At 49.1% G+C, this 12,506-nt stretch overlaps 1 protein-coding gene across 3 annotated transcripts; it reads right to left on the minus strand.

The window, feature by feature from the left end:
• Window positions 1–9,191: 9,191 nt before the first annotated feature.
• LOC105006238 lies at window positions 9,192–12,347 on the minus strand. Of its 3 annotated transcripts, none has more exons than XM_034290843.1 (2): window positions 11,982–12,347; window positions 9,192–10,561 (listed from the first exon to the last, which is right to left on the minus strand). In XM_034290843.1, the coding sequence occupies exon 2, from the start codon at window positions 10,270–10,272 to the stop codon at window positions 9,292–9,294; it is 981 nt and encodes a 326-aa protein (XP_034146734.1). In that variant the 5' UTR covers window positions 10,273–10,561; window positions 11,982–12,347; the 3' UTR covers window positions 9,192–9,291. The 3 variants fall into 3 exon arrangements, with proteins under 3 accessions (XP_034146734.1, XP_034146733.1, XP_034146735.1); XM_034290842.1 differs by having other exon boundaries at window positions 11,974–12,347; XM_034290844.1 differs by lacking the exon at window positions 11,982–12,347 and adding an exon at window positions 11,765–11,939.
• Between the last annotated feature and the right edge of the window lie 159 nt (window positions 12,348–12,506).

A 12,506-nucleotide genomic window follows, 5' to 3' on the forward strand; every position in this document is an offset into this window, starting at 1 on the left:
TTCATTTCATCAGTTTTCATTTCATCAGATGTTTGTTTTCTGTGAATATAGTTTTTTACCGGGAGGGTTTTTGCTGTTTGTACGTTAGGTCCCTGAGGGAACCTAGAGTCCGCTTTTTGAGGGCCCTAAGTTAAATTTGAATTGGGGCCCCTTCTCCCCTATCGGTCGGGGGCCCTAAGAAACCGCTTATGTCGCTTATGCCTGGAGCCGGTGTAGGGGTGTCTTGCATACACACACACACACACACACTAGTAAAGTATTCTGGATTGTAGTGAGGAAAAGATACTTAGTAATTACTGATTGACTGATACCAATTTGAACATTTAAATATTTTAATTATGTTTAAATGTTTTGTAGCTGCTGGTCTTATTCAGAGCAACTCAGAGCACTGATAATGTGAATACATTTTCACTGCTTTTTTCATAGCTGTACTGGTGGCTCTGTTCTTAGGGCGCATGGGTGTTCTTCATTGTCATTTCTCATGAAAATACATACATAGGTATATACATATTTAAGACATAACAGTGAGACAATTTATCTAAGCTAATTATTCCTCTGTATTGTTTTCTAATATTCCCAAGAATATGTAATCTACCAAACCCCCGACTGTCCCTTTGAGGTTGGCCTCCTGCTCCAATTGTGATTAGAGAGTACGGAGCAGGTGATTCCTGGGGCAGGAAAGAGTTAAAATATAAAGCAGCGGCCTCCCAGTGGGGATGGGCGGGAGTGGAGGCGCGCGGCTCCGGGGAGGTGTCGGCCACGCCGCTAAGTTACGGGGTCGCGCTCCGGCGCCCCGCGAGAGGAAGGAGACAGACAGCTCTAATGAGTCCCGGGAGGCGCGCCGTGGAATGGGGGAGGGATTTATGGAGAGAAGAGAGGAGGGGATGTGTAGAAAAGGAGAAGGGGGGGGGGGGGTGAATGGAGAGGGGGCAGGGAGGAAGGGGTGATTATTGTGGGAGGGGGAGGGCGGGGTGATGATTATGCGTCAAGCTCTAACAGTTATTGGGTTATTAGCGGAGCTCTGGTCAAGGTCTTCCATTTGAATTAACGAGGAGTAACGTATAGACATTACGACATTATAATTAAGGTGTCATTCTGTGACTTTGCAAATCGTGACAACAGTAATATATTAAAACATATCTATTATCATATTGTTATTTTGTCTTTTTTTTTTTACAGCATATTAACTATTATTTTCATGAGGTAGGTTATACTTTCATTAATACGCTTGCAGCCAGGAATATTCTTGTACAGCGGGGAATATACTGTCTGTCTCTCGATGTCATGTTTCCAACAAAAAGGTGTGTAGTGTGTGCGTTGCACACGTGTCTAGTGTAGTGACCTTATGCGTTAGATTCAATGTCATCATTTTCTGCAGTCGTCTCCAAGCTGTCTGCTCTGCATAAAGAACAAGGCTATGAAAGATGTGTGTGTCCCATACAGTTCAGGAGGAAGGCAACTCAGATATAATTTCACTTAATTAAAACCAGATTTCCTGTCCTAGCTGACGCAGTCCTGTGCCTGAATATGTGTGTGTGTGTGTGTGTGTGTGTCTATGTCTGCATGTGTTTGAGTGTGTGTGCATATTGTGTGTGTGTGTGTGTGTGTGGATCCTTCAGTGGAAAATGTCTGCTATTGAAATGAAGAGAGAGGAGCTGAGCCCGGAGCCCCGCCCACATTCTAGAACACAAGGCACAGTTCCATTGTTATCTCTGTTGCCTAGTAACACAGGTCGTCATGGAGAGACGAGACTTCTGATAGCTACACCGTTACAGCAGAGGCAATAATGACAGGATCACACACACAAAAACACACTCACAGTATACTCTTACACAGGAAACACACAAACACACTCACACGGTCCACACACAAACACAGCACACACACATACGTGAACACACACACGCACACACAATGCAACACGCTAAAACTGACAAATTGCTACATGATGCAACCTGCAGACATTCTGTGTGCTGTAACAGAAACATACTAGACAACCCAGCCACAAAAATACACAAACACACGCCAAACACACAGGTTATTTAAAACAAATTTTATTACTTGACACATGGAGGAATCACAACGTCAATATACAAACGTTTTGTAAGCTTTCAAAAAACCAAAACACGTTATAATCCATGCGACAGCCAGTTAAAGAGGAGGGGCTTATTCAAACGAAGTGTCCCAGAGGGCGCCCTAATCCCTACATAGCGCAGTGCACTAAACACGATTTATCCCAACTAGATAGAGAATATGTAGAGAATAGGGTGCCATGTCTGTGGACGTCCTCCGTCAGATTGGTTTTAGTACTCCTCTAGGAACATCAGCAGACCTTTCTGGTGGTGTCTGTCCGCCTGTCTGACTGGGTTTCAGGCCAGGTTGTTTCAGTGAATCCAGAGTTGAGGGATCTGAATCGTCTTTATCTGCTCAGAACATTTACACATACCCAGAATGCAACCCGGGGTAGTGGTTCAGAACAGCTTCTGAAGGAGGTAGAGAACCCAGAAATAGAAGGTCGGCCAAATATGCCAAGATCGACTTGAATGTGGAGGTCCGTTGAATAGATCCTATTTCTATGGTAGAGAGAGACCAGCGACGAGGAAAGAACCAAAGGGAGACTTAGTTATTAGTGTAGTTAGTACTAGTTAGTACTTGTTATCCTCTCCACGGGGGAAAAGCAATGCAGTAGCCTAAACCTTAGCAGCACCTACAGCCACATCCCGGGAGCATAGTCCATTCTGGTCCACAAACCGGAGAAGAGGATCAACATGAGTGCAGAAAGGAGAATGTGGTTCGACCACACTTAAACTGCTTTTGGACCACGGCTCTGACTGACTGAAAGGCCTTCGACCTGGGAGAAGGGATGAGGTATAAGGGCTCTGTCTGGAGGAGGAGGAGAATGAGAGGATGAGAGAGAAGGAGAGGAAGAGAGAAAAGGCGGACGGAATTGCTAGTACTGTGGTCTTTGTTGAGGTAAGGTTGTGGTCAGACCTTCCTCCAAAAGTGGCTTAGTCCAGGCCAGAAGGCTCACAGAGGCTGTCCTTTCCCATAGAATCCCCCTGGTCAAGACGGTGCTCTAGAAGAACCACCTGAAGGCTTCACCACTGGGTACTGAGGGAGGTCTCTGGGAAGAGAGAGAGAAAGAGAAGAAAAGAAGATGAATGGGGGAGAAATAAATCCAACACCTAGCATCCTCACCAGGTCTTAAACCCAACACCAAGCATCCTCACCAGGTCTTAAACCCAACACCTAGCATCCTCGCCAGGTCTTAAACCCAACACCTAGCATCCTCGCCAGGTCTTAAACCCAACACCTAGCATCCTCGCCAGGTCTTAAACCCAACACCTAGCATCCTCACCAGGTCTTAAACCCAACGCATAGCATCCTCGCCAGGTCTTAAACCCAACACCAAGCATCCTCGCCAGGTCTTAAACCCAACACCTAGCATCCTCGCCAGGTCTTAAACCCAACACCTAGCATCCTCACCAGGTCTTAAACCCAACGCATAGCATCCTCGCCAGGTCTTAAACCCAACACCAAGCATCCTCACCAGGTCTTAAACCCAACACCTAGCATCCTCGCCAGGTCTTAAACCCAACACCTAGCATCCTCGCCAGGTCTTAAACCCAACACCAAGCATCCTCGCCAGGTCTTAAACCCAACACCAAGCATCCTCGCCAGGTCTTAAACCCAACACCTAGCATCCTCGCCAGGTCTTAAACCCAACACCTAGCATCCTCGCCAGGTCTTAAACCCAACACCAAGCATCCTCGCCAGGTCTTAAACCCAACACCAAGCATCCTCGCCAGGTCTTAAACCCAACACCTAGCATCCTCGCCAGGTCTTAAACCCAACACCTAGCATCCTCGCCAGGTCTTAGCCTTCTGGTTACTGGGTGCATAGTTCTTAGATAACAGCTGAGGCATTGTGACGCAGGATTTAAGTGTACCCTGAATTATGTTTCGTAACCAGAAAGCCAAATTGTGTTGATAGTTTACTCCTCCCTCCCCACCTGAGCCCCTCCTTAAGTCCTTGATACCAAGTGTATAGTGGAAACAGGAAAGTCTGGAGCCAACATTAGCATAAATCACCGGTGTAGCCCTGGTACCGGGGTAAAGCACCAGTGGAAACGCAGCAATAAAGGCCAGTTAATTAGGGTCACCTATGACCGGATTGTCATGGCTGCTACAAGGCTTCCACAGGGATGGAGGCCTATCGTGATGTAATGGCGTGACACGGCTGGTCAGGTAGCAGCGCGGTGGGCGCTGGCATCATTTCAATACGGTTCTGTCAATCGCTCCGGGCCTTCGTGTTCAAAGGATCGCCGATGCGTGGGGTTTGGCCGGAACGAGGTCGCTACGCTCACGTCAGTTTACATCCCGGAAATGCTGTATTGGATGAAATTCGGGGGACTGGGCGGTCCACTCAAACTGAACCGGGCTTTGTCAGAACCTGATTGGTCCAGTTATGGTGACCCCAAATCCTCATATCCACTGTTAGCTGACTGGAGATTAACCCAGTGTGGTGGTCTGTTGCAGTCGCCCCACCCATCCACCCACCCACCCACACACCCCCCCCCCACCCATCCACCCACCCACACACACATCCACCCACCCACATCCACCTACCATCCATCCACCCACCCATCCACACACCCCCCCCCCACCCATCCACCCACCCACATCCACCTACCATCCATCCACCCACCCACCCACACACCCCCCCCCCCACCCATCCACCCACCCACATCCACCTACCATCCATCCATCCACCCATCCACACACCCACCCATCCACACACCCACCCATCCACACACCCACCCACCATCCATCCACCATCCACACATCCACCCACCCACCACCCACCCACCCACCACCCACACATCCACCCACCACCCACACATCCACCCACCCATCCACCATCCATCCACCATCCACACACCCACCCATCCACCATCCACACATCCACCCACCCACCATCCACACACCCACCCACCACCCACACATCCACCCATCCATCCACCATCCATCCACCATCCACACACCCACCCATCCACCATCCACACATCCACCCACCATCCACACACCCACCCACCATCCACACACCCACCCATCCACCATCCACACATCCACCCACCCACCATCCACACATCCCCCCACCCACCATCCACACATCAACCCACCCACCATCCACACACCCACCCACCCATCCACACACCCACCCATCCACCATCCACCCACCCACCATCCACACATCCCCCCACCCACCATCCACACATCCACCCACCCACCATCCACACACCCACCCACCATCCACACATCCACACACCCACCACCCACCCATCCACCACCCACACATCCACCCACCAACCATCCACACATCAACCCACCCACCATCCATCCACCATCCACACATCCACCCACCATCCACACATCCATCCACATATCCACCCACCATCCACACATCCACCCACCATCCACACATCCACCCACCATCCACACATCCACCCACCCATCCACACATCCATCCACATATCCACCCACACATCCACCCACCCATCCATCCACCCAATTCACCTAACCGTGACAGCGCACCTAATAAACTGACCACAGAGTGTACACACTGGTTTTAGCGATACTAAATAAAATACTGATTGATTTTCAATATTGATTAGTGGGGGGAAAAGCCTGGGAAACGTAATTACCTCAGAGTCCCTGAGAAACCAACAGGGAACACCCTCCCTCTCTCTTTGCCTCCCTCTGAAGAACAGAGCTGATCCTCTTCTAGCAGCCAGGGACCATTCTAATGAGCCCCTGAACACACACACGTGCTCTCTTTCACACACAGATACACTGCATGTTCAGGGCCATTGGGGTAGTCACACACAGCTAGCCTCCCATTAGCCGCTAAATTAGCAGATTATTACAGCTAAATCACTCTCCCAGCGGAGTGTGTGTGTGTGTGTGTGTGTGTGAGTGTGTGTGTGGTGAGAATCCAGAGGTCTAATGTTAAAGTCAATTCACCTTAGCTTATTGATATACATTAGCCTGTATCAACCCTGTTAACACCACTCTGCAGTGTCTCTGTCCCTGTTGATGCGTTTGAGTGTTTGTGTGTGTATGTGTTTGTCAGTGCATTTGTGTACGCGACTGTGTGTCTGTGTGAGAGGGGAAGACAATGAAAATTAGGGAGCGAATGTGATAGGTAGAGATAAAGAGATAGTAAAATAGAAAGATAATGTGATTGAAAGATAAAAAGATAAGAAGATAAACACAGATAAGAGTGAAAGAGATCACAAATCACACGTTGAAAGAAAAATGGACAGGGAGAGTTAGACAGCGAGATGGACCGTAACAGACACAGAGATAGATATGTACAGGGCGAGGTAGACAGATAGATGGACCGTAACAGACACAGAGATAGATATGTACAGGGAGAGGTAGACAGAGAGATGGACCGTAACAGACACAGAGATAGATATGTACAGGGAGAGGTAGACAGAGAGATGGACCGTAACAGACACAGAGATAGATATGTACAGGGAGAGGTAGACAGAGAGATGGACCGTAACAGACACAGAGATAGAAATGTACAGGGAGAGGTAGACAGAGAGATGGACCGTAACAGACACAGAGATAGAAATGTACAGGGAGAGGTAGACAGAGAGATGGACCGTAACAGACACAGAGATAGAAATGTACAGGGAGAGGTAGACAGAGAGATGGACCGTAACAGACACAGAGATAGATATGAACAGGGAGAGGTAGACAGAGAGATGGACCGTAACAGACACAGAGATAGATATGTACAGGGAGAGGTAGACAGAGAGAAATACACTGATATGGACAGAGAGACGGGTTTAGATGTGGACAGGTAGAGAGACAGGAGGTAGATATTAACAGGGAGAGAGAGAAGTCCTGTGTGTTGTGTCAGTGTGTTGTGTCAGTGTTTTATGTCAGTGTGTTGTGTTAATGTGTTGTGTTAATAAGTTGTGTCAGTGTGTTGTGTTAATGTGTTGTGTTAATGTGTTGTATCAGTGTGTTGTGTTAGTGTGTTGTGTCAGTGTGTTGTGTTAATGTGTTGTGTTAATGTGTTGTGTCAGTGTGTTGTGTTAATGTGTTGTGTCAGTGTGTTGTGTTAATGTGTTGTGTCAGTGTTTTATGTCAGTGTGTTGTGTTAATATGTTGTGTCAGTGTGTTGTGTTAATGTGTTGTGTCAATGTTTTATGTCAGTGTGTTGTGTTAATGTGTTGTGTCAGTGTGTTGTGTTAATGTGTTGTGTCAATGTTTTATGTCAGTGTGTTGTGTTAATGTGTTGTGTCAGTGTGTTGTGTTAATGTGTTGTGTCAATGTTTTATGTCAGTGTGTTGTGTTAATGTGTTGTGTCAGTGTGTTGTGGGGTTACTGCACAACAGCGAGAGGAGGCATCAACTTCCCTAAAGAGACCTGGCAACACGCCAGCACTGAGGTGGCACATACTCACACACACACACCTGTACATACACACACTCACACACCTGTTCATACACACACTCACACTCAAACACACCTTCCAGCACTATCATGAGTTTGACTGTCAATTAGGGTTAGGCGTGCCTTGGCGAACACGCACACACACACATGCTCACACACACACACACGCTCACACACACACGCTCACACACACGCTCACACACACACAGGTAATTAGTGTTAATTGGAGCTGGCGGAGCAAGGTTTAATAACCGATAGAGAAGAGTGGAAAGAGAATGGAGACAGAGAGAGAGACAGAGAGGGATGGAGACAGACAGACAAGCGAGGAAGAGAGGAAGACAGAGGGGGATGGAGACAGAAAGACAAGAGAGGAAGACAGAGAGGGGGATGGAGACAGAAAGACAAGAGAGGAAGACCGAGAGGGGGATGGAGACAGAAAGCCAAGAGAGGAAGACCGAGAGGGGGATGGAGACAGAAAGACAAGAGAGGAAGACCGAGAGGGGGATGGAGACAGAAAGACAAGAGAGGAAGACCGAGAGGGGGATGGAGACAGAAAGACAAGAGAGGAAGACCGAGAGGGGGATGGAGACAGAAAGACAAGAGAGGAAGACAGAGGGGGATGGAGACAGAAAGACGAGAGGAAGACAGAGAGGGCGATGGAGACAGAGAGAAAACAGGTAGACCTCCAGGTATTGTACTGATGGTAGTGAGCGTTTGCTTGCAGAATTACATCTGACTCAAACAGGACACTGGAACATACAAAATGGGGTCCACGACTTCAACTGACTCTGGGACATAAAGGGCTTCATAGTCAAACTCCTGAACTGGCCCTTTTAATCCACCACAACCTCTACTGCCGCTTCAAATTTCACCTTAACCTGACCTTCTGTAAATCCTCTAGTTGAGGTGACCCTCCTGTGTTCAGAACAGGATATAGAATTGCACATACTCTGTATCTGTGTGTGTGTGTGTGTGTTAGAATTTTCCCAGACTTAAAGTGCTGTATTATTTTAGGAGAAGGCCAAGCCTGTTCCCAGATTCAAACCGGTCTGATGGAACTAGGCATCAAACTTGATCTTCAGCAGCTACAAAGAAGTTGTGACTTCTTTGTAGCTGCACACACACACACAGGCTTGTAAGGCATTGGCTTGATTGGTTTAGCCCACCCAATCCTCCCACAACACCCTCCTACACGTACCAATCGCCAGGTTGGAAAGTTGTTGTAGGGCAGCTGAGCAGTGTGGATACTGCACTCACTCTGGGCCAAGGGAGGCAGCGGTTGCTTCACTGCGCCTTGTTCTGTGTGAGATAATGTCACTACGACGATTAGCTAGCTAACTGAGGAAACACTGAACCTAGCTGCTTTACTTGCCTTTCGGCATATGAACCTGTTGGCTCAGGCTGGACTGGGTGTGTTTGTTTACATTACGAAAAGTCACTGACTACCGCTCCATTCACTGGTGTAGAGTGGTGACACCAGGCCAGGGTGCAAGCTGCCCTTACACACAACCCCCGCCCGGCTGGGACGAAAAAACTACGGTATATACGCGTGTGAGGCCGATGCTGGCGTAGAATAACCTCACAACCGACGTCTGACTAAGATGGCCACATAAAACAACACAACATAGAATAAAAATGCATATACATATTTATCATAGAGGCCAAGCATGATGTTTGGTCCTGAAAACGTGGGAAGTACAAACACTCTCTTACCTCTATTTGTATGCTGCCAGCCTTCTTCTTCAGCTCATCACACTTCCTGAACTTACAGATCTGGTGACCCGTCTTCCTGTTCCTACAGGCAGAACACACCCCACAGTTAATCAGCCGTCGACAGGGAGCACACACCCCACAACGCTTCCTCTTCCTCTTGGAGGCTCCTCCCCCTGACCCTGGCCCCAGAGTTCATCCCGGGCGAGGTTGAGGGGCAAGGGGATGAGTTACTCTGGTTAGTGTGATGGCAGTCTGTTAGCAGCTGGTTGTGATTGGTCGCCATCTGGAAGTGGGAGGAGTCCGGAATGTTGTTGTGCGACCCCATTGCCATGACAATGACCCCGGGTGGCAAACCCAACATTCCTGCTGGGAAGTTGGACATGTTAACCCCGTTGGCTCCTCCTGCTCCTCCGTTGCAGCTGCTGCTGCGATCCGATAGGCTAAGCATGTCCTGGTGGGCATGGCCCTGTTTGGCCATGTGATCGGCAGCTGTATAGCTGGACAGGAAGTTGTTGTTGCCGTGGTGATGATGTGTTTCCTGCCCTTGTAAGGCGTGTCCATGTCCTACCAGCTGCTTGCCTTCGGAACCCTGGCTGCTGGCCACGCCCCCGGTCCGGTGTGGGTGGGGCTGCATGTGGGCCGCCGACTGAGTGGGGTGTGCTGTGGATGAGGCTGGGGGTGTGGCCTGATGGACAGGAGGTTTCCGCCCCCACAGCATCGCGGCCGCATTAACGTTCATGTTCATGTTGACATTGTCGTGGCAACCCCACGGCGTCACACCCGCCACGCCCACCCCCAGCCGGCCGCCGGGGAACATGGGAGCCGTGATTCGGGCGAGTTTCGCCGACTGAGGGAAGTTCATACCGGTCACCGCGTTCATGTTCACGTTGGTCTTCGCGTAGAAGTTGGCGAAGGAGCGGTAGCGCTCCATTTCCGCGGTGTAGTCCAACACGGGATTCAGACCGCAGCCGTCCATGGTGACCACGCCGCCCTGACCGCCGTGGGGGTGACCGTGTGCAGCCGACGACTGACCACCGTGGCCCTGGTGACCGTTCTCCACAACGCCGGACCTGGTTAGACCGGACATGACCACCAGACAGGGAAAACAGTCAGGGGTCTGTGGTCGCCTGCGGTCAGTCTCTGGTCCGGTCGATGTGGGGTCAGTCTGTGGTCTGTCTTTGGTGTGGTCGTTTTCCGCCCTGGCCTGGAGAGGAGGAGACACGTGGTGGTCACTCTGTGGTCATGACCACACGCATGTGGAACACAGTCAAAGACACTCTGATCTCTTGGTGGTCATGTTGACTTTAGGGGAGTGTTTCTGGCTTCGTGTTGGGGTGGTGTTGAGGTTAACCATTCATGGTGTCAACAGCAGACCTCTGTGGAGAAACACACCAAGAAATGTCTTTGGCTTTTTTTGTTGAAAAAAATACGTTGTTAATGAAATGTCATTACAATTATAATCATTATCAGTATTATTATTATTATGTATTTCTCTCCTGGGGAGGCCCAGCTGTCTGAGCCACTGCCTCCACCGCAATGCATCATGGGTTCAGAAATTATTAATAATTTATGCATAAAAACACATCCCAATAATTTTTTTTCAACAACTGGAATGTAATTAACAAAACAACAGAAAAATAAAAAACAGAAAAAACCTATCTAAATATCTTACCTCTTTCCTCTATATCTCCTCTATCTCTCCTATTTAACTCATCATCCTCTCTCTCAATAACCTTTATCCTATTTAATAACTCATCATCCTCTCTCTATATCTCCTCTATCTCTCCTATATAATAACTCATCATCCTCTCTCTATCTCCTCTATCTCTCCTATTTAATAACTCATCATCCTCTATCTCCTCTATCTCTCCTATTTAATAACTCATCATCCTCTATCTCTATAACCTTTATCCTATTTAATAACTCATCATCCTCTATCTCCTCTATCTCTCCTATTTAATAACTCATCATCCTCTATCTCCTCTATCTCTCCTATATAATAACTCATCATCCTCTCTCTCTATCTCTCCTATTTAATAACTCATCATCCTCTCTCTCCTCCCCAAAACAGAACTCACTCTCTTTCTCTCATGAAGTGTCTAGTTTCAGTACCCCCCCCCCCCCACACACACACACACATACACACACACCCACACACACCCACATACAAACACACATCCCTACCATCTATCATCTCTAATGGACAGATCTGAATGTTAAAGGAATGTTCTTTTCAACACTCAAACCATATTCCCTGCGCCAAGCCCAGCATTTGTGTATATAGTATGCTTGTGTGTGTGTGTGTGTATATATACATACACATACAGAGCGAGGGAGAGAGAGAGTAAATGAGAAATACGTGCTGGGCCTCATTGTATCAATAACCTATTAATCGTGTTTCAAACCCCAACAAGTCAGTGTTCATGCATCCTCCTAAATTACATTAAAATAAAAATAGTAATAGCACCAATCCATAAATAAATCCATATCACGTTGTGCGTGTGTGTGTGTGTGTGCGTGTGTGTGTGTGTGTGTGTATGTGTGTGTGGCCCGCTGCCCCCCAGGCTACAGCTAATTACCCTCTGTCTGTCTGTCTGGTCAGACGGCGGGCTGCGCGAGCGGCGGAAGGTCACCGGCCGTGGAAATTGAACCTCCCCCAAGAGCCAACCCCCGTCTCCCTCCCTCTCTCTCTCCCTCCCTCTCTCTCGTTCTGGTACAGCACCGTAAAGACAACAGGCAGCATGCAGCTAGAGAAGCAGCGAGAGAAAGAAGATGGACGCTGTTTTACCTACTCACCGGCTCCCGGAGGGGAGAGGAGGCGGGTTGCGCGAGCACCCACCGTGGAGCATGTCTGTCTCTGTCTGTCTGGCGGGTAGCGACGGGGAGAGGAGAGGGAGGGGGCGCCAATATGCCTCCACTCGGTAAACGTTACCCGCGGGGTTAAAAACCAAACGACGGAATCGGGATGAAGTCTCGAGCAGACTACGGCGCCATGGCGACCTGTGGGCTGACGGGAAGTAAAAGTGGTAGAAAAAAGAACAGGAGGAAAAAGGGGGAATAATATTAATGAATAATGGCGGAAGGAAGGAGGGAGGGCAGACTGATAAGGCGCGCCGTGCCTGCCTTGCGTTCTCGAAGACGAGCCGTGAGTGACGGGAGGGGAGAATGAAGGGAGGGGGGCACGCGACGGTGACGGTATTAACGGGGGTCGGGCTCCTCCCGGGGCGCTCGCGGTGGGAGGGGGGTGAGTAGGGGATAGAGGTGTTATTGTGTGGGCGAGGAGTGTGTTCGTTTCAGCTCGTTCAACTCGGCTCGCGCCCT

This window comes from Esox lucius, chromosome 24 (genome assembly GCF_011004845.1).
Source record: "Esox lucius isolate fEsoLuc1 chromosome 24, fEsoLuc1.pri, whole genome shotgun sequence".
NCBI classification, from domain to species: Eukaryota; Metazoa; Chordata; class Actinopteri; order Esociformes; family Esocidae; genus Esox; species Esox lucius.

What these genes read in the sequence shown, in the direction of transcription:
- LOC105006238 (XM_034290843.1), bottom strand. Translation starts at nt 10,272, where the DNA reads ATGTCCGGTCTAACCAGGTCCGGCGTTGTGGAGAACGGTCACCAGGGC.